This window comes from Pogoniulus pusillus, chromosome 30 (assembly GCF_015220805.1).
Source record: "Pogoniulus pusillus isolate bPogPus1 chromosome 30, bPogPus1.pri, whole genome shotgun sequence".
In the NCBI taxonomy this organism is placed as follows: domain Eukaryota; kingdom Metazoa; phylum Chordata; class Aves; order Piciformes; family Lybiidae; genus Pogoniulus; species Pogoniulus pusillus.
The window spans coordinates 15,536,412-15,557,717 of record NC_087293.1 but is presented as its reverse complement, the minus strand read 5'-3'; the positions used below and the strand labels follow the sequence as shown (position 1 = coordinate 15,557,717).

General features: G+C 44.2%; 1 protein-coding gene across 7 annotated transcripts in view; it reads left to right on the top strand.

The window, feature by feature from the left end:
• MED13L (mediator complex subunit 13L) overlaps nt 1-21,306 on the top strand; it is a 190,174-nt gene that overhangs the window by 73,982 nt on the left and 94,886 nt on the right. For 3 of the 7 annotated variants that reach the window (XM_064168753.1, XM_064168754.1, XM_064168755.1), the window contains 2 exons: nt 14,084-14,168; nt 19,224-19,307. In XM_064168753.1, coding sequence (XP_064024823.1) covers nt 14,084-14,168; nt 19,224-19,307 — 169 coding nt within the window. Of the gene's footprint in view, nt 1-3,141; nt 3,211-13,389; nt 13,594-13,827; nt 13,952-14,083; nt 14,169-14,821; nt 14,992-19,223; nt 19,308-21,306 lie in introns of those variants that run through there. The other 4 variants (XM_064168758.1, XM_064168756.1, XM_064168757.1 and 1 more) reach the window with 4 other exon arrangements.

Sequence of the window (21,306 nt, the reverse complement as noted above, 5' to 3'; positions counted from 1 at the left end):
TTGCAGTTGGGGAGGAAGCTCCACGGCTGTGTGTGCAGGGCACTGTCCTTGGGTGGATTCCTGCAGCGAGCTGCTAACTGCCAGCTCGGGAACGTGAAGAGCTGCTCTGTGTGGATTGGTGAGAGCAAACCTCTGCCAGCCTGGGGATCTCTGCAGCACATAATGCATCCTGCAGCCATTCCCAAATGCCTGGGCTGCTGCTGCTCATCTTTGCTTCTGTTTGCTGAGGTTGATACTTGAGCGTGGTGCTGTAGTGTGTGATCAAGGCTGTCCTGTGGGCTTGTCTGCATTTTATTGTCCTTTGACCCTGGGCTTTAAGTGTGTAGAATTGTAGGAGAAATACCCTTCAAGGAAGATAAATTCTTAATGTTATTCCTTGTACAGCAGCTATTGTGTAACTGTTCAGAGCTTGATTGCATGCCTGTGTTTCTGCTGGCATGCCTGTGTTGCTGCCCCAGCCCCTGCAGAGGAGATTTGTAATTTCTAGAAGACAGCCTTGCAGGACCTGGGAGTCAAATGAAACACTCACATAATGTGGCATTGGAATTGAACACAATCAAGAAATGCTTTCAATGTGAGCAGTTAGCCTGAACCTACAACCTTGGCTTCTCTAAATAAGAATAGGTAAGCAGTAAACTACCAGTAGAAAGAAAGTCAAAGCAGGTAATGGGTGGCATTCCTCCCTGCTTCCTTGGGCTTACACGTCAGAAATTAACCTGTGTGTGGCAGAACTGTTGGAGCAAGGCCAGAGGAGGCCATGGAGATGATCAGAGGGCTTGAGCACCTTTCCTATGAGGACAGGCTACAAGAGTTGGGGCTCTGCAGCCTGGAGAAGAGAAGGCTTTGGGGAGACCTTATAACAGCCTTCCAGTATTTGAAGGGGGCCTACAGGAGGGCCGGGGAAGCACTACTGACAAGGTCTTGTAATGACAGGATGAGGGGTAATGGGTTTAAACTGGCAGAGGGGAGATTGAAACTGGATGTTAGGAAGAAGTTCTTTGCAGTGAGGGCGGTGAGACACTGGCACAGATTGCCCAGGGAGACTGCAGATGCTCCCTCCCTGGAGATGTTCAAGGCTAGGCTGGATGAGTGACCTGTTCCTGTGGGAGCTGTCCCTGCCTATGGTGAGGGGTTGGAAGTAGATGATCTTGGAGGTCCCTTTCAACCTAAACCATTTTTTGGTTCTAAAACTGTTATATCTGTTATTTTGAGCAACTTTAGCTCTTCAACTCACCCTCACTTCATCCCCAAAGCTGAAGGCTGGTGTGGGGAGGGTAACAGACCACCACCTGCCCCTTTTGCCCCAGTATGTTCTTGCATGACACCTCTGTTTCCAGTGTCCAGAAGACCATCACCCAGGGTGGTGTCAGTTTGTGCCTGATTTGCCTTTTAAGCTCTTGAGCTGCAGATAGGAGCAGAAACTCAATGTGTAGGTGGCCCTTGGTTAGCAGAGCTGGTCAGAATGTTGCCAAACATCTGAGGCTCATGTAGAAGTGATGCTAAAAGTAGCATCCTAGAGAGGTGCAGCCTGTTGCCAGGGACTCTGCTTGCTGTTTGGTCGGGAGGGTCACTGCTTGCTTTGTGTTTCGTTAGTAGCAGCAGATCTTGTTAGCAAGTGCATTATTCAGGTTAAGAGAAGGAGGTAGAACATCTTCCAAAGATTGGTAAAGCTGCCGTTACAGACTGCCACTCTTTAAAGAAGACATTAAGCAACTCTTTATTTTCTCTCTGTCCAGCAGTGCAGTAGAGATTGGAGTGGTCGTTGCTTCTTTGAGTGTCTCTTCTCATTCTGCAGGCTCCTTACCTTGAGTGGGGACAGAGGAACAAAAAGGTGTTTAATGGATTGTGATGGAGAGCTGAGTAGTGAGAGACTTGGAGAAAAAGCTCAAGGTTCTTCATTTGATTGAATGGGGAGGAGGAAGCCATGGGTAGGACTGGGGAAAATGATCTTAAACCATGCAAGATGAGATCTGTTGTCTCAACCTGTGTGAGTGTTGGGTGGCTGATCTGAGTGGAAGGCTTTGCATTTATTCCATTTTATTTGCAGTGCAAGTAAGCTTGCAAAGGCGAAGAACACTTCACGTTAAGTAGCTGAGTTACTCTTCATTGAACCAGCAGACTTGGATAGAAGTGCCACAAGACCTCGGGGACATGGGCCAGCTTTGAGGCTTGTTTTTTGTATTTGAGCTGACAAAAGGAGTATTCAGAGGTTGGCAGTAGTGAAGGGGGTTAGACAGCACAAGAGTTCTCCTTACCAAAGTGTTGCCTCCACCTTTGGGTGGCTCTTTGGTGTCTTGGTGACTGGCTGGCAGGAGGTGGGTCTGTGCTGAACCCTGTGTCACGTGAATGTTCTGATTCCTGTCTAGTTCATTGCTTGGCAGGTCTGAGCAGCCAGAACTGCCCATTCGATCCCTGGTTGCTGTGTGCCTTCCAACTTAATTAAATCCACTTTCAGAAAAGCTAAACTGTTTGGGAAAAAGCTTAAACAAGACAGTTTGACTAATTGAAACTGAGAGAAATGCTGGATTCTCCCCATTCTAAAAGATGTAAATTGACTGTGAGCATTGGGGGTGTTTTATCCTGTGTTACACTTCTCTTTGGGAAAATTATTCTCTGTGTGTCTCTCTACAGATAAAGTAGATTAACTTACCAGAATTTTAACTGCTATCTTAAGGCAAAGGATGTATAGGCTTGATATTAGGAGGAAGTTCTTTACAGAGAGAGTGATTTGAATGGGCTGCCCAGGGAGGTGGTGGACTTGCCATCCCTAAAGGTGTTGAAGAAAAGACTGGATGGAGCACTTAGTGCCATGGTCTACTTGATTGGATAGGGCTGGGTGCTAGGTTGGACTGGATGATCTTAGAGGTCTCTTCCAACCTGGTTGATTCTGTGATTCTGGTACAGTTTATTCCTGGACTCCATGGAGAGCAAAACTTTTGAAATATGTGTTGGCAATATTTATTAAGGACAGTGCACATTCTTGATTTTTCAGAACCTAAGTACTTGTAGTTGCCATGTGTCTGACATGGGCCAGGTGCAACAAAATGGGTAGTTAGCACCTGGCAGAGAAGGAAAAGGAGAGGATGGTTAGCCATTGCCTGATGTTTAAGCTGAGAGTTCAAAAACACCCGAGGTGTTTTCAGCCACGATGAGAAGCTGAATTACATTAAGTGCTGTTATATTTGGTGCTGGGGAGGTCCCACTGTGCAGGTAAGAGTCCAATAAAACTAAAGAGTAACATTAAACAGGTAATTTGTCATCTTGTAGCTTGTTGCTCCGTAGAGAAGCATTCAACATCAGATACAAATTCCCGAGTCTTCTGTTTGTGATTTGCACAACAGTATGCTCATTTTTACATATGCTTTCTTAGATGGGTTCTTATTCTTCTGCTGCTCAGAAGCTCTCATTTTGTTTCTGCAATGAAGATGTAACAATTTATGACATCACATTAATATCCATGGCAACAGACTGTAAAGTGAACAACATATTACATTTGCATTGCAGAATCAGTGGTGAGGGAGATGGCTCCTGTTGAAACAGGGATATGTGAAATAATCCCAACAGAGAAGACAGAAAATACCTGGGAAGAGGATGCTTTGGTGCTTGGATTTTGTTGTTATTTTGTTTTCCTCAGATGATAAATCTGATCTTTAAAAGGAGTTCCAAGAACAAACAAGTGAAAAGTTGCATCACTTCTTTTGGTCAAACAGAATGTCATCATTTCTTCCCAGGCTGTTCCTCTCAGTGCCAGCTTGTTGCTGTAGGAGTCATCCTCAGTTCTGTCTTCTATTAGCAGTAGCTGTTGTACAAAAGACCTTTACAGAGGAGATCTTTACAGAACAGGCCTGGTTTTAAGTTAATAATTGCTATATATATCTCCAGCCTTAATGCTGATAAGAAATGTGCATAGCTATGGTCTCAGGTGGTGATGCTTAGTGTATAATGGAGCATAATTCCAAGAATCCCTGTATTTCCAGAGTGGCTCTGCAGTCCCCTGCTTTTTCCACCCCCAATGATGTCTACTATGTTGCATCCTTTTTTCCCTCTCTACTACCTCCTGTTTGTCAGTAAGAGTAAATAAATACATTCCTAGAAATAAGAACATGCTGCATAGGAGTCAGGCTTTTTGTCCCCATCTGAAAGAGCATCTCTAGTATTCCCTGCTTGGAAAGATAGATTGGAATAGATGAGGACAGGAGGGCGGAGGAGTTGTTCTCCAGTGTGAGCTGTCAGTACTGGTGGCTTGGGGCAGTGCTTCCTGGGTCTGTGCCTCTCGCTTTGGCTGCCCAGCCTCACAAGCAGCTGTGTTGTGCTTGTCGGATTGCCATGGGCTGTTTCTGTGAAGAGGGAGGAAGAGTCTGAGCACATCTGCATTGATTAATTTTATAGCTGAAGTTTCCTGTGCTGAAAGGTGCTGCCAACACAGCAATTGCAGTAATAGGGAGCATCAGGGAAGCTCAGCGTTATTAAAAAGCCACCTCAGTGCAGCACAGTCACTAATTGATGCAGCAGCCTGGTTAAGTGTCAGCTTCAACTCAGGAATACTGAAACTTTCCAGGAAAGACTAGCTGTGTGAATCACTGCTTCTGGAGGACTTTGAGGACACAGAGAGCATAGGATGGCTTGAGTTGGATGGGACTGTAAAGGTCATCTACCTCCAACCCCTCTGTCACAGGCAGGGACATCTTCCACTAGCCCAGGTTGCTCAAGGCCTTATCCAGACAGGGCATAAACACTCCCAGGGGTTAGGCATCCACAACTTCAGGGCAACCTGTTCTGGAGTCTCACCACCTTTATAGTGAAGAAACTCTTGCTAGTCTCCAATCTAAATCTGCCCTGCTTTTGTTTCAGTCCATTTCCCACTGTCCTGTCACTCCAAGCCCTTGTCACAAATCCCTCCCCAGCTCTCCTGTAGGCCCCTTCAGGTCCTGGAAGGCTGCTCTAAGATCGTCCCCAGAGCCTTCTCTTCTCCAGGCTGAACCACCTCGGCTCTCTCAGTCTGTCTTCATAGGAGAGGTTCTCCAGCCCTTTGAGCACCTTTATGGCCTACTCTGGACCTGATCCAACAGATCCATGGATGGTGGTTCTGAGGGACATGGTTGAGCACCAGACTTGGTAGAGTTAGGTAATGGTTGGACTTGATGATCCTAGAAGTCTTTTCCACTAGAAACAATTCTGTGATTCTATGAACTAATTAAAACACAAGGTGCTTTAGAATTTGGACATAGGGCTTTGCAGACAGCCTGTTGAGCCCTTCTCAAGGGATCATTGTAGAGGTTTAGTACTGGGCATGTTGGATTATTTTCCAGGGAAGTTCTTCTGCTTTTAAAGTTGTCTCATTTTCAAAGCAGCAATTAAACTGTTCCGACTCAAAATCTGCCCTCTCGTAATATGTTTATGATTGAATATGGTCGCTTGGGTTTTTTTTAGCATGTGTGATGTGGTATCCTTTTCCTGATGTGAAAAACAGATCCTAGGTGGAGAGTCCAAGAACTGGTTACATGCAGCTCCCTCTGCCGGCCTCTGTCAAGGAGATGCCAAGAATCCTTTGCAGAACTTGCTGGCTGTGTGCTGCCTCCACATCAGTGCAGTGCCTTGCTAGAGCTCAGCCCATGGTGGGGTTGCACAAAGACTGGCTTCTCGCTTTTGCTTCACTTAAGTAGGGGCAGGCTACAGTTAACATCTGCTCGTGGAAGAGCACAGGGTGTTTTGGCTCGCTTTTGGGAGCACTCACATCCAGGCAAGAACAAACAAAATGACAAAAATGTAGTTGCTTGTCTTGTGTCTGAAGACAAGTCTTTTGTGGTTTTGAGAGTTTACTCCTCTCCCAGAAAAGACATGCATGAAGGAGATGGCTTAACATTACCACATTTTTAGAGAGGCTTTGTTCCAACCACTGCTGCTGTTCCTAATACCTACATTTAAGGTGCTTTTTCAGAGGATTTATTTGTTGAGAGACTACATCTGAGAGTCTGAAAACTCACCTTTTAATCTGAAAACACAGCACTGAATTTACAGGCAACAAGTCTGACTACAAACATTTTTGCCGTGTTAGGTTACTGCTGAACCTGACCCTCTGCTTCCGAAGCAGGTATAAATATTATGCCTTGGAATGTATTGCGTAGCTTCGCTACTCACCATCTGCCGACAATATTACATTGGGGTTTGCTAACTGTTACTTTGTGTATCTGGTGATTGATGTGTGGGGTTTGGGTCCTTCAGAAGTTGCCTCAAAGCTTTGGCTTCAGCATGTTTTGAAGTAAACAAACTGCAAAGTCAATTTTGTAGTTTACTCCTGCGTAAAATACCATAATGAATTCCAGCAGGGAGGTGGGAAAACAAGTAGAAAATAGGCTTTAAAACATGATTTTCAAGTGATGTATAAACTGGAAGCAAATGTTTTTGTTAAGAGTTTTCAGAAAGTAATATAAAGAGGACTTAGAACGGAATTAAGGTTGGGGTTCACACTTGCAACCTTTAGCTGTTGTATGTGACTGTGGTGCGTGATTTGTTTGAAGTAGGAGGCTGCTGTGGAAGTTTTTCCTGTGTTCCTTAGTTAAAGCTTATTTTCTCACAATAAGCCTACCAAAGATGACTTTCTAAGGAAAACTGTTTCTTTAAAAGTAAAGGGGAAGAGGAAAATTTTGGTATGGGGGCTGTAAGTAATGACTCAGTGCTAAGAGAAGTATGAACTGAGGGAAAAATCAGCACAGCTCTGAATTCTGTGCAAAAGAATAAGCTCAGGTTTTAGCTAGTGGAAAGCCAAATATTTACTTGGTTAAATAAGCATACAGCTGAGGTGGAGACACTGGAGGGTTTTGTTCCACAAGGTACAGCTTAGCTGAGTGGAAGGAAGATAGCTGTGATCATGGAGAGATTGGGCAACATTCCAAGCTGGAATTTCTCTCTGACCCTATCTTTGGACAGGTTGGTGACCTTCTTTCTCCACCTTACCTCTGTAATCTTAACATATCAGTTGGAAACGGTGGCAGGCTGCAAGCATATTGCGTAGCAGCAGATGCTGACAGAAGAAGCTGCCTCTCCTAAAGATGATTACATTTGCCCTGTCTGCAGACGTGCTGCTTGTGTAACACCAGTGCATTAGGCTCTGAACTGAAAGGCAGCAAGAAGCAGTTCCATTGTTAGCACTCCAGGCATGTCTAATGAATCGTGTTTCCATGTTCTCTTGGTCACGCTGCAGAGCGCCCTCAGCCAGGGCTAAGCCTCCTGTAAAATGCTCTTTAGGATGGTTGTAGGAAGCTCAGGGATGTCGATTGAGGGGGGAAGAGAGGAGGGAATGGTCTCCTGTAGAGCTGCAGGGACTGCTCAGAAGGGCTGGCATGAGAGTAATGGCAGCTGACTGAGTGGCCAGTGTAAGGCTTCTCGGGAGGTCTTTGCTCCTCAGAACTGTGGTTCAAAATGGAATTGGTTGTCTTGAGCTGGGCAGCTGTGCTTAAAGCAAACCTGTGCTCACGAAGAGTGCAGCTCCCAGTGCTGCCTTCCAGACGATCTATCTGTATTTCAAGAGTGACGTCTTGCATACTTTATAAATGAGAAAAGACTTCTGGTTCCTTTTGCTCTCCAAGTATGGATTAATACAAACTGTATTTTCCGAAGAGCAAATCTTGTTCAGCCTCTGGTGATGGCTGAACTTGCTCTGATTTCGCTTTGGGGACTGGCTGCCCTTATACATTCTGTTACCTCCAGCAGAGCTCCTTGACTGTAGGGGAGGCAGAAATACACTGTCTGCTACCAATGGAAAACAAGTTATGATAGAGGAAAAAAAACAAGTCCACGTCCTCATTGCATTGTCGGTGCAGAGAGGAAGATCTTAGCGATGCAGATGTAATTCAATGCTTTTATTTTCTTTGAAGCTAGAAAGATGAAAAGGCAGAAGTGGGGGGAGTTGCAGCTGATGTGTGGAATGAAGCTTGCAGCGGCCGTAAATCTTAGGTGCTCAGTGACAATGGGAGGAAATGAAAACAACTTGGGGATTTGGAAGGGGAAAGAGGAGAGCAAATCAAGTTTGGAGAGTGGAGGTTGTTTGGTGGGATTTAGGACAGCATGGCGATGCCTTTAAATTTTTTTTTCCTTCACATGTTTTTGGATCACTTTTATGCTCTTCTGAGGAATTACTTACACCCTTGTACCAACGAGCTACAGAGGGAAATGAGATGTAGTGGAAAGTGAAAAGTTCAGAAATGCAGGAGGAAATGCTGGAAACTCCCAGGAGTGAACTTAAGCAAATACTTCTTTCTTAAGGCATCCGCAGCCCTGAACACTTCAGAGGAAGGTGGTGAGAACCTTGCCAAGCTCTCAGTCCATTTTCACTGTGATCTGGTTAGTGCTTTTCATCTGTAGGAAACACCTCTGCAAAGACAGTTGAAGTAGCTCGAGAATGAAACTGCTCAGCACAGACGTCTTGTGGGGACGAACAGGGGCGCGGGGGGAATTTTCTGGCACACGAGAGGAGGTTTCACACTGCAAACAACTTCCTGCTGCCCTGTAGGAAGCAGTGCGAACCGCACAGAAATCCTGCTTTGTTGGTGTTCATTTTATGCTGTTTTAAGACAGAACTGATGATTGTAAAAAGCATTGAAAGCAGAAACCACACAGCAAACTTCACTGTTGTGCTTGGATTCTCTGGAGCAAGCTGCTTAGCGCTCTGGCATAGCTTCTGCTGCATTCCTATGTAGAAAGCAGAGCTGAGCTATAATTACACAGAAATGTTTATAGTGATTTCATAAAGAATAATTTGGGGTTTGGAGAAGTTAGGTATTGCCCCTAGACTGTTGGAATATTTGGAAGGGAATTTCTAAGGAACCAAAAGTGGTTGCATATTTTGTGTGACCAGGGTGTGCCCAGTGCCCTTGGAAATGTTGTTAACCATAATGCCGAGAAAAGGTCACTGCAAGGATCCACTTCCTGGGGTGCTGCAGTGCAAAAGGAAAAGAGACAGGGCAGGAGAGGAGGGCTGTGAGAGTATGAGACAGAATTTATTATATACTTGGAGAAAAGAAGGCTCTGGGGAGACCTTCTGGTGGCCTTTCAGTCCTGAAAGGGACTGATCAGAAAGCTGGGGATAGACTTCTGAGCAGGGCCTGTTATGACAGGAGAAGGGGTGATGGTTTGGCACTAAAAGGGGAAGATTCAGATGTTTGTTGCTGAGGGAGCTGAAAGCCTGGCACAGGTTGCCCAGAGATGCCCCGTGCCTGGAACCATTCCAGGTGAGGTTGTCTGAAGCTCTGAGCAACCTGCTCTAGTTGCAGCTGTCTCTGCTGACTTCAGGGGTTGGACTGGATGAGCTTTGCAGGTCCCTTCCAACACAAACCATTCTAAGATTTTGTACCTACCAGGAACGAGAAGGCAATAAAAGTAATACTTTAAGTAGTGGTAACATAATCTAAGTGCAGATAGTTACCTACCATCTGTTTTTCAATAAGTAGCTATTATGCTAATTTCTGTTTCAATGCACAACAATTACAGCCTGGTAGTATTCCTGTGATATTCAACAGCTGTTGCCTTTGAAGGTTTTATTTATCTTTCTGGAGTGCAGCAATTGTAATTTCACTCTGCTTGGAAGTCGTAGTTTTTATCTAGAAAATTGTGGTGCATTGACATGCAGAGTGGGGTCCTGTCTGAGCAGCAGTCTTCAGCCACAGTTTGCTTAATATCTGATTTTCCTGGAAGCACGGTGCAGGACTTGTGCTGTTTACAGGTACCTTGGCAGGACGTTGCTTGTAAATGCATCTGTGCACTTGCAACGTTTTGTTCTCAGTGCTTCACATCAGTTCTGTTTGCAAATAGATTGACTCAGATGGTGGTTGTGGTGGGCATTGCTCCTGTCCTGGTCCACGTTGGGCTGACGAGTTGATGTGGGAGACAGAGAGCCAAGATGAATTCTGAGTGCTGTGAGAGTAAGCAGTACAATTTCCCTACGATCATAACCAGTGCAAGGAAATTAGATCTCTAAGTGGGTTGAATCTGATTTAGTAATAAGTCAATTTAATCCCTAATGACTTCAGACGTGGATTTTACAAGGTGATCAATGGCAGTGTAACAATGATCGATCAATAGCGCTGCCTTTAATTGGATTTTTATGGGTGTAATATAGTTTTTCAGAATTAATGTAGCATTGCATTGCTTTGTTACTCTTTTAACTCATTTCTTTAGAAGAAATGATGCTTCAAAATGCTAGTTAGTCTTCGAGATGCTGTTTTTTAGGGGCACATTAATAAAAATTAAAATGAAAAATGAAATGCTTGCTTTTAGTAATTGAATTTCTGATTTTGATGGAGTTATTTGGCTATGTGTTTGTAAAAACTGTGTCTACACAGGGAGAAACCCTGTGGTCTTCATATTTCATGCTAAGGAGGGGACAAAATATCCGAGCAAGGAGGAACACAGGCTGCTGTGAACACGAATCCTGGCTAGCTGACTAACAGAATAACTCCCCTTCCTCAGCAGCCTGACATTGTAATCTTCCCTCCAAGTAATCTCCTTGTCCCATGTGTCCTGCTTTAATCTATCAGCATTTCTGCAGTGTGCAGCAAGAAATTGATTTTCAGTAATTTTAATGGCTGAATAACTGGTCCTGTCCCAGAGTGTTTTTTCATATTTGCAGCGGCCAACGTGGTAACTGAAGGCAGTGTTCTGGATAATAGGTTTCATTAGTTTTGATGCCTGAGGTAAAAAAGCAGTAGGTGGGAATAAAGACTGGGTTTGATGTCTAGACGTTCATTTCAGCTGTTGCTGCAATATGATACATTAAAAGGAAATATGTAACATAGCTCTGAGGAAATATGTATTCTTTGAAACTAATTCTACTTTTAAACTGCACGAGGCAGTGTGACCTGAATTATTAAAATGTGGGTGGCTGGATTTCTTAAAGCTATAACTATCTCTGCAGTGCCAACACAGTCTCCACTTGCTTTCTCTCCTTCCTTCCTATCTTGCTTTTAAGTAAAATATGTCAGTTTGGTCACTGAAGCAGAACAGAGATCTTATTATCTTTCCACTGTCTCTGCTGGGAGACCTAAAATTATTGAAGTATTTGCTTTGATATTTTGCTGTGACTTCTCCTTGAAATTTTTATAATAGTCCCCCCCCTCCCCCTTTGAGAACATGGCTGGCTTCATAAAAGTCCTTGGACACTTTGAAGACCTTAATGTCTCTGAGTTGAAAATAAAAAAAAGACCCCAAGCTAACTAAGCTGCTCATTAATGTATGTTTAAATTATAAATTTCCAGTGTAAGTTTAAATCATTGTCGTTGCCTTTTAATTCTTTCAACATCTGATCTGCAAGAATAAACTCAAAAATCACAATGAATATTCTCTGCCTTTTTTTTTTTTTTTGAAGCTATGAGAAGATGAGAACAAACATTTATAAACTGTATACATGAGGGCTATTGATTAATTCCCTTTCTGTGGGGAGACTAGCAGCTCACTCGTAAGCATTATGGAAGTGTCAAATGCACCTCTTTTCCCATTGTGGATTGTCTGCTAATATCTTGGCAGGGAGAAAATAAACAGCATTTTCTCTGGGGAAGATTTGTTTGATAACCCTGCATTGTATCCCCCTTCAGGTGGGGGTTTTTACCTTGGTCCTGTCCATACTTGCCTTCTGGATAATAGGAGTAGGCAGGAACTCAGCTGGAACAGGAACTCGTATTTCTCTTGTGCCCCATCAGCTTGCACAGAATTATTTCTTGCCATGGTGTGTCTGAAATCATGGCTTTGGTGCTTTAGTAGCTTTCCAGGAAAATTTTGATGGCTGTTTATATTTTGCCTTTCTAAACTCTTCCAGACTAGAACATCCTTCTTCAGTTAATATTCTCATACAAAAGCATCTCTCTCAAGTCTCCCCCTCTGGAGATACTCAGGGCCTGCCTAGGTGTGTTCCTGTGTGATCTGGTATAGGCAATCCTGCTCTGGCAGGGGGGTTGGCCTGGATGAGCTTTTGAGGTCCCTTCCAGCCCCTAACCTTCTGTGATTCTGGGGAATCTTTTTATTTTCTTCCCCTGTGCCCAGTGTTCAAAAGACAACCAAGCATGTCACACATGTTTGGATCCATGTGCTGCTGCAGTGCTGTCTCCACTGGCATTCAAGAGCATGTTCTGAGAAGGATGTAGTAAGGGCAGCTACACAATTCATAAAATGGTTTGGGTTGGAAGGGATCTTCAAGATCCAGCTCCTCTGCCAGGGGCAGGGACATTTTCCAGTAGACCAGGCTGCTCAGCTACCTCAGATAAGCAGGACATAGATTTTCAGTTAGTGGCAGAGAGGATGTGACCTTCCTTATTTTTAACCCCCATGACTCCAGATTTTGAAAGATGGAGTATTAATAGACTTAGCTGTTTGCTTTGAGATGTGATTTCATTAAACAAACAAACAAATGAAACTTCAACCCAGCACATGGTGGCTTTTTGTTTTGGTGAGAAATGTAGTGGTGAAGTCATCCCTCTTATTACAGGACAAACAGGGAGAAAGGAATGAGCTGCCAGTTTCACAAGAAAGTAACTGCTACTCCCAGCTGTCATCCTTGCTCTGGAGTGCACACATGCTTGGAGAAAGGAGTTAGCATGTGCAGATAAATATATGCACAGATAGAGATACCTGCCTGCACAAATCTGTCACGAGAAATCTGACAGATCTGGCAGATCATACAGGTGAGAAGGACTCTCAGAGGTCACTCAGTCTGACGTTCTCAGAATGGGATTGCCACAAACAACAGATCAGATTAGTGATGGCTTTGTCTGCCCGGCTCCTGGGAACTGGTGACCCACTGTTTTGTCCCACCTGCCTTACTGTCTATTTCTCTCTGACTTCCACGGAGAAGTAGCTACCTGCTCTGTTGCACTCTTTCTCTTACTAAAATTCAGCCTTTACTTGGTTTCTCCCCTAGAAACCTTCTTTTTTGCAGGTGACTTTCACAGCTGTTGTATAGCATCAAATTTGTTGCCTCTGAGGAGAAACGTTTAAACTAGAGTAACAGAAAATGCCTTGAAGGTCTAGGTGAAGACTGCTGGCAATATTAATACTTTTCATCCAGCAGAAACTCCTTAGAAGCCTTCCTTTAAGCATGATGGTGAACTGCACATAGATAATAATCTCTGCATGATAACACGTTGTTGGAAGGTTTCATCCTTCACACTGGCCAAGGAGGGTGTTGAGTCTCCAGCTCTTCACATGCTGTACAATTTTGTTTGCATTTCTAAAGATCTGCAGAGTGTTCCTGTAAAACTGCAATGACAGAACTCTGACAATTAACAAATTCTTCCTCCCTCCTTGACAAAGTTGTTTAATCATCCGTTTATGCTCTGCAGCTGAGAGTGCATCTTTTAGCTGAATGAGATTTAGAACTTGGTGCGGAAGCATCAAAGAGAGTTTTTGCTTTTGGTAGTTTTAGCACCCAGAAGCAATGGAGTTAGAGCAGATACTTTTGAGGTCGTGCATCCTTCAGGTACTCATTCAGGTGGCCAGTTCATGCTGCATTCCACTGTGAGAGATCTGCAGATGATTTCTTTACCTTCCTAACATCTCTGCAGTTTGGTGCTGATTGGTACAGTTTTGATTTGGGAATAAAAGGCTGCCGTGAGTATTCCTTTGTTTGCTGTGTTATAAACTGTAGTGGTTCAAGTCACAACAATGGAAGATTTTCACTCGAGCCTGGCAGTGAGAGGTTCAGGGTAATTGTTTCGTGTTGGTTAAGTTATGTAAATTGATTTTACACCTTTGAGTACTTCGCTTTGTTTCTTGATTGTCTGCATCTGTAGTTAAGCTTAAAAGGATCTCTCAGAAGTCCTGGCTAGGAATGATGGTGAATTCTTCACCTCCTACTTGAGTACTGAATGCTAGGGACAAATGTGTTTGGTTTTGTACTTTTATGTTTTCTTTGTTTTCAAAATCCCAAGTCAAGTATTTTCAGCGAGTCAAAGTTGAAGCTACCTTGGTAGTCTAGGCAATAGTTGAACTGGTCTCATAGAACTTGCTGCTGTTGAAAATGGAAGCTGTTGGAGCTAGGCTCTGTAGCAGTGTTTTCATTTCCCCGTTCTGAGCATGTCGACGTTTTCTGTTCTTGTAGTGGTGGAAGAAGGACTGTGGGAGAATGGACTTTCCTACGAGTGCAGGACCCTGCTCTTCAAAGCAATTCATAATCTTCTGGAAAGGTAAGAAAAACCTAAAACGCAGCATTATTTTTTGCTTTCAGAAAATAGGCTCGTGGGAAATGCTTTGATCTTGTCTCATTTGGTATCCTGTTTGCTTGGATGCAGATGTAGAAGTGATCAGATCCTGAGGTCATTCCATGAGTGTAGCAACTGTCCCCTTGCCTGTTAGCTGCTTGTTCTTATCAGCTGGCTACCTCTGGGCACTTACTGACTGTTATATTTCCTGTTTTCTATCTCTTCAGTCTTTTTGGGAGGTTTCTCTGTGAGTGATAGACTACCTAGAGTAAATAAAAGTAGAAAAAGGACATTCCCAGTCCTAAACGCTCTCTAATTCTTCTGCAGCATTGCAGTGTAAGAGAGAAAATCATTTTGTACATCTTTATGAAGCTGTGCTACTCAGCCAGCTGACTATTAACTATGAGTCTGAGTGTTTTTATTCATTCGACCTTCTGAAGCTTGTGAAGTAGATTTGCAATTTTTTTTTTAAACTAACTTAATTGAAATCAGTTGGCAGTTAGCAGACTCGTTCTGTCCAGCTGTGACTGATAAGGCTTCAGAGCGCTTTTGCTTTCAGCTGTAACCTTTGAAACGCAGTTGATCAGCACACATGTGCCAGCTGCAAGCCTCATTTCATGGGACCGAAGGCTGATCTGGGTGGTGCCACAGTCTCGCTCTCACCCTTGGGGTGGGGTCCCACTGCCGTCCTGCTGGACGCCCGCAGCAGCAGCTCTGGGGTGCTGGGGCTGCCTACCAAGCGCGGCTGAGCTCTGCGGCTGGGGAGCTGCCGTGGTGGAGCACCTTTGGGAGCACCTTTGTGCTACAGGTTAGTGACTTTAAGGTGATGGCTTACCAAATATCTGTCCTGTTAGCTACCTCACTTTAACAGTGTCACAGCTGAGGAAGTTTTGGGGGGGTCTTTGTTGTTTGCCATACCAAACCTGAAGCTAATGCTGATAATGATTGCAGTTGAACTAATAGCAATAAATGGGTGAGAAAGAGCACTTGACTTTTTGAAGACCCGTTTCACCCTGTGTTTAGCTGAAGCTTGAGTAACAAAGGAACCTCGAGTTTCTCTTTGGGCATGTCAGAAGGTGACAGGACTGTGAGGATGGTGGAGGGACTGGAGCATCGGTCTGCGGCAGGGCTGAGGGACCTGGGGCAGTGACAGGATGAGGGGCAATAGGCACCAACAGGAGGAGAAACTTCTTTCCCGTCAGGGTGTTGGAGCTCTGGAGCAGGTTGCCCAAGAGAGGTTGTGGAGTCTCCTCTGAAGACTTTGCAGACGCACCTGGGTGTGCCTGCCCTGTGTGATCTGCTGTAGCAGATTTGGTCAGCCCTGAGCCTCTGCGTTGTCTGCCGGGGCTGGTGCCGGTGCCGGCAGCGTTGCGTTAGTTACGGAAGGTTAACCCTTTGCACCCCGCTAAGATGTGACGTTCTGGGCAGCCCCAGTGCTGGCCCAAGGCGCTCTGGCACCGCAGGGCCTGAACGGGCCGCGGCAGCCTGGTGCTGCTCAGAACCGGTTCTGGCTGGGTCCAGCTGGCTCTGTCTCGCAGCTGCCGGCCAGGGCTGCCCACAGCAGCGCAGCTCAGCTCTGCTCAGGGGAAGAGGCAAGCTGACGGGCGGGGGGCATGGCTAAAGTGCCACGGGCAGTGTGCTGCTTTGAGGCTAATTGGAGTGTTTTAATGAGGAGCAATTAGATGGTAGGCAGTGAAAAGGAAGCAGTGCTGGTGTCTGCTTCACTCACAGGCTTGCTGAGACCTATGAAAACAAGGACACCAACACAGGTAAGGCAGAGAGCCTCTATCTGTCGGAGTCAGTGTCTGTGTTACTTTTCTCCCTGGGCTTCTGCTGCTCTGCCTGGATCTGTGTAACTCAACTAATCCTTCTGCTTCTAACCCCCCTTGCTGATCCCCCAAACTCACCTTGCACGTAAGGCAGATTCTGGGATAAGCAGAGGAGTGGAAAGAAGGAGGAAAGGTGTTTGGGAGCCCCTCCTGGATTCTCTGGTTTCTGGGAGGGGAGTTGTGTTTCTGTGTTACTTTTAACTCGCATATTGCTGTATACAGAATTCTGTATAAAGCTGTATATTTACAATCTATTACAAATGAGTTGTAACACAGTGTGAGTGTCTGCTTGTGTATTGTGCTAAGCTGTGAATATAAGGCTCCATTCCTTAACTTCCAGCTGGCTGAGTCTAGTCTGGGTGATTTCACTGAGTGTGAGGGGTGGGTAACTCCCAAACTATCACAGAGAGGAGGCACTGTGGGGAGGGTGAGCCCAGTTCCTCCTCCAGCCATGGCTTCAGGAGGAGCTGGGAGGGAGCAAGTGGAACCTGCAATGCAAAGAGGGTGACTGTGGCTAGGAAGAAGCAAGGAGAGTGTTCATTGCAAGTTAACCCTGAGGAGGTATTTGCACAACTTCTTATTCTTGCTTTTCCTCGGGACCCAAATCAGTTATCAGAAGTTGATGTTAATTGGCAGCGTAGAAAAATGTTAGGGGATCTGAGGTAGTAATGCTCCAAATATTGTGGTGTTGTGTCATAATCATTTGTGTGCCTTTGTCAGGTCGTGTTTTTTCCATAGAAAATCAGAAATCTGAGAGGACAAGTGGCAGTGGACTGCTCCAACAGCTGTACTGCTGAGGGAGAAAGTACTGCTAGAGAAATGAGCCAAGGAGTCCAGAGCGCTTTATGTCCTTATTTCAGTTAATTAACTAATGGCCTCTAAGTGCAGACTCATTTGGGCTTTTATGACCACCTTTTTTTTAACTCCAGATCATGGTTACTGTTAAAGACTACTCATCAACTGAGTGCTTATACAGCAGAAGTAACTCCTTGCTGTCATCCGTAATTCAGGCTTCTGCAGTCACCTGTCCCATTTCATACAGGCTTATACCTTAAACCACCTCTGGTTCAGTTCAGCAGGTGGAGGTTGGCTGCTTTGTTGTTTTTTAAGTCCTAATCTACCCATGAAGACTTTTTCTCCTAGGAGAGCAGCATTAGATGGAGGCAGTGAGCCCTGCTATCACGAGGCATGCTGATGCACCACTGAAGTGTCTGTGATGGGAAGTTTATGATATTTTGTGCTGGTACAGATTATTTTCTTTAGGGATCTGATGTAAACTTCACAGGCTTCCTTTTGTTTGTATAAAGTGCACTGACACTGACAGACTTTCTCTGATAGCAAATATTTCCTAGGGAAATGGTTGCTGAAATGTACCTTTTTTTTTCCCCCCATCAGCACAAGACACTGTCTTTAGATCTCTGCTGGTTTAGCTTTCATATTCAGTTTAAGATATTGGTATATTCAGCTGAGCTGGATTCTTTTTGCCTTAATTGAGAAAGCACTGTTAGAGTTCTCCTCAGCATAGCTTTAGCTGTAGAACACCCTGCCAGGTTTATACAGCAGAACTAGGAACATAATAGTGTCTACATTGTCTGTCATCCATTCCTTTAGGTCTTCTAGGTATGCTTTTGAAGTATACATCTCACAGTTCTTCTAAACCTTGCAGAAAGTACTTTCCCAGAAGGTTTTATGTGATTTTGTTTTGTTTAATCTCTAGCAAATGTGATAGAAAGAAACTGTTGGAGTACTTTGGAGTATGGGGAAGTGTAATTCTTCTGTTGAATTCTGAAAAACGTGGAGCTGCTGGAACAGCTCCAGAGGAGGCCACAAAGATGATCAGAGGGCTGGAGCACTTTTCCTATGAGGACAGGCTGGGAGATTTGGGGCTGTGCAGCCTGGAGAAGAGAAGGGTGCAGGGAGACCTTAGAGCTGCATTTCAGTATCTGAAGAAGATCTACAGGAAGCCTGGGGAGGGACTATTTAGAAGGGCCTGTAGGGAAACAATGAAGAACAATAGTTTGAAACTAGAGCAGGGGAGATTTAGGTTGGACATCAGGAAGAAATTCTCTATGACAATGGTGAAACACTGGAATAGACTGCCCAGGGATGTGGTTGAGTACCCACCCTTGGAGACATTCAGAACTAGACTTAGTGTGGCCCTGGGCAGCCTGCTGTAGTTGCTGTCCCTGCTGCATGCAGGGGGGTTGGACAAGATGCCCTTTTGAGGTTCCCTTCCAGCCTAATGTAATCTGTGAACCTATAAACAAAAATTAGACATGAAATGTGTGGGGAGAGGTCGGAAATTGCTTGTAGTTGTAAATAAACTGGTCAGCTTTTCAGAGTTTTGGAAACATAATATTTACCTCAGTGGAAGATTTTCCTTCATAACACATTCCTGTATGTGATCCCTTGGGCTGAATGTTCAGCTGCATGTTTAATGTATGAAGCACGCTGGCATATTGCTAGTGTGATTCATCTCTACAGGTGGACTTCGAAAGGCATGAAGCAGTCCTTAGCTTGTCAGTCTAAACTGGTTATTGATCACTTTGCATCCTCGCTGCTAGCTGGTTCTTGTTGTTTTTTTTAAGACCCAGAACATGGAGTTTCTATAAAGAAATTGTGCACTTAAAGGTACCACAGAAATTAGGTGACTTAATGCTCAATGTTGAGTGATGTGGAGTGAGGTTTTCTGAGAGGAAACAGTAATTATGGGAGTTTCAACACCTGAAATCATGCTGTGGATCATGTGAAGGAAAAACGGTTCATTGTTGTATTTGCTTAATCCAATTTCATGTCAGTCGTGTACTATACTCTGCCATTTACATGCTGAAAATCCAGGAATGCATATTGTGTGCCCTGAATTCAGAGAGAAACGTGATGTGGAAAAGAACTGGGGCTGTGAATTGTCTTTGTGCAAAAGAAGGGGATCAAAAAAGTAGTGTGGAGCAGAAAAGGTTTTGCCAGAGATGAGGGGAAAGTGCAGATGTGAAGATCAGCATCAGTGACAGCATCATGAGGCTGGACAATGATTCTCTGACTAGTGTGGGAAAACAGAAAGCAGTGAAGTTACAGGGAAGCCAACAGCTACAAAGTCGATTTCAATATGATGGAAACTCAGCTGCTTAGTCCCTTTGATTCACTGTCCTGAAAGAGTGCTTTTAGTTGCATCTTAAGATGCAAGTAGTAATTGTTGCTGTAATTCTTTTCTTAGGTGCTTGATGGATAAAAACTTTGTGAGAATTGGGAAATGGTTCATCAGACCCTATGACAAGGATGAGAAGCCTGTTAATAAAAGGTAAGGTGATCTCTATCAAGCACTGTTTCTGCCAGTGTTGTATGTTCTGTGATGGAAATGTGATGCTGCATTTTGGTGGCAGTTTTCCCTCTTCTTTTGCTGTGTAACGAATGTGACTGCAGACACTACTTGTTCAGGTCAGTAATACCTGGAAAGCAATTAAACAGCTTTTCAGATCTTGTTGTAAGGTAAGAAGGTGAGCTTAGTATTTATCTCAGCTCCACAGAAACAGAACGTTTTTATGTCTGTGTTCCGAAAAGCATCTGCCTGTTTCTCTCATTATACAACAGAATTGTCCTTATGACATATGATTTGGATCTCTGGATGCTTAACCCCAACCTGACATTTTCAGCAGTAAAATAAGTAGTATATGGGTTTAGTTATGTTCTTCAAAGATGCCAGCCTCCATACACAGCTTTCCCTGATTAGGCAGGCTGACAAATCAGACTCGTATATCTGATTAATGTGCTTCCTAGCAGCAGCAGAGCAGTGGAAAAGGGCTAGGTCTCTCCACTGGCTCACTGCTATTTCCTCTCCTAGCTCTAAAGGTTACAATGTTCTCAGATCCTCTGGTACTTGCATTTGTAGTCATCCGCTAAACAAGTTCTGTCAAAAATAATCTGAGTTAAGCTGAAACACAGATTTTCTAGCGGGAATCATTTTGACAGAACTGGGTTAGGAAGTGACTAAACATGCAGTTATGCTGGAAGATTTGAAGGTAATGAGCAAGTGGAGATGAAGTGGGGTGGCAACTTCTTCATCCAGCGTGGCTACAGTCACAACAGCCTGTCTGATGGCAGCTGGAGGTACAGGTGGAGATCATTCTGTCGATCATACACAGCTTCTCCTTCATCTCTGTCTTGCTGCACTCTTACAAGAGAAATGTCTTATCTCTGGTACAGTGTGATGCTAACCATAGTTGACTTCATCTGTAACCGAGTGTGTTAACCAGGTACTTCCAAACAGCAGCTGTTTTGGAGATAGAATGTAGTAATTAAACATGGATTTATCTGCTTTCTAAACCCAGAGAGCATGAAGAGATATGTTTTCTCTTTTATTTCACTCTGTACTTAGGCTGTGTATGTGTAACCTTTGATTTCACATTGCTGTAATGGCCATCAGCCTTCAAAGGGTTTAATTTTTTTCCATGCCTTTCTCTGTCCTAGCTCTTCTCATTTCTTCTCTGCTGCTTTCCTGATCACACCATGATCTAGTTCAGTTTTCTGGAAGCCTAATTCCCTAAACAGACATAAATAGTGGAGTTTTCCCCAGGTTCTGGAAAAGGCAGACAAGCACTTTGCACAAAAGTGATTTGTTGTATTGACTCCATGGTAGCCTTGGTGCTCAGCTTAACTGTATTTGAATCTCGTGTTGTGTGTGGTGGTGGTCCTGGTGTGTATCCATTGAAGAAATGAAGCCACCTGATAGTGTATGGTGTCTGACAGAAGCAGCAGCAGCTCTGGTATGGAAGATACTGTTACTGCAGAATTCTGGCAGATTAGTAGGTCCTGTGTCCTCTTACCTGTGTGTAACAGCAAATCACTTGTGCAGCTAGGAGGTAATACATAGGTACAGTGTGCACAGAACTGCCTGCTTTGAATTCATGTTGAACTTCAGTTGTGTTTGAACTCTTCCTGTATATAAACATAACGTTTTTAGAGCAGATTTTGGGGTTGAAGGGCAGACTCCTGATCTGAAGAATCAAGATTTGTTGATTGATTTGCCTTTCTCTAAAGTACTTGTCATTGTAGATCCTATGGAATACACCATTGTAAAAGTATTCCTTTGGCCTGAATTTGAGATAGATTTTGTGTTGTTTCAGGCTGATAGTTCTTCCTGCTATAAATACATCATTGGAGTTGACTGATCTCACTGAAAGATGGTAGTGAAGACTGCTAAAGCTGACAGGACAGTCAGCTGTGGACAAGCAGCAGCAAATAGGAGGAGCCTTTGGGGACTGATTTGTCCAGACAAATTTTATTTGTCATCCTCAGTGTAG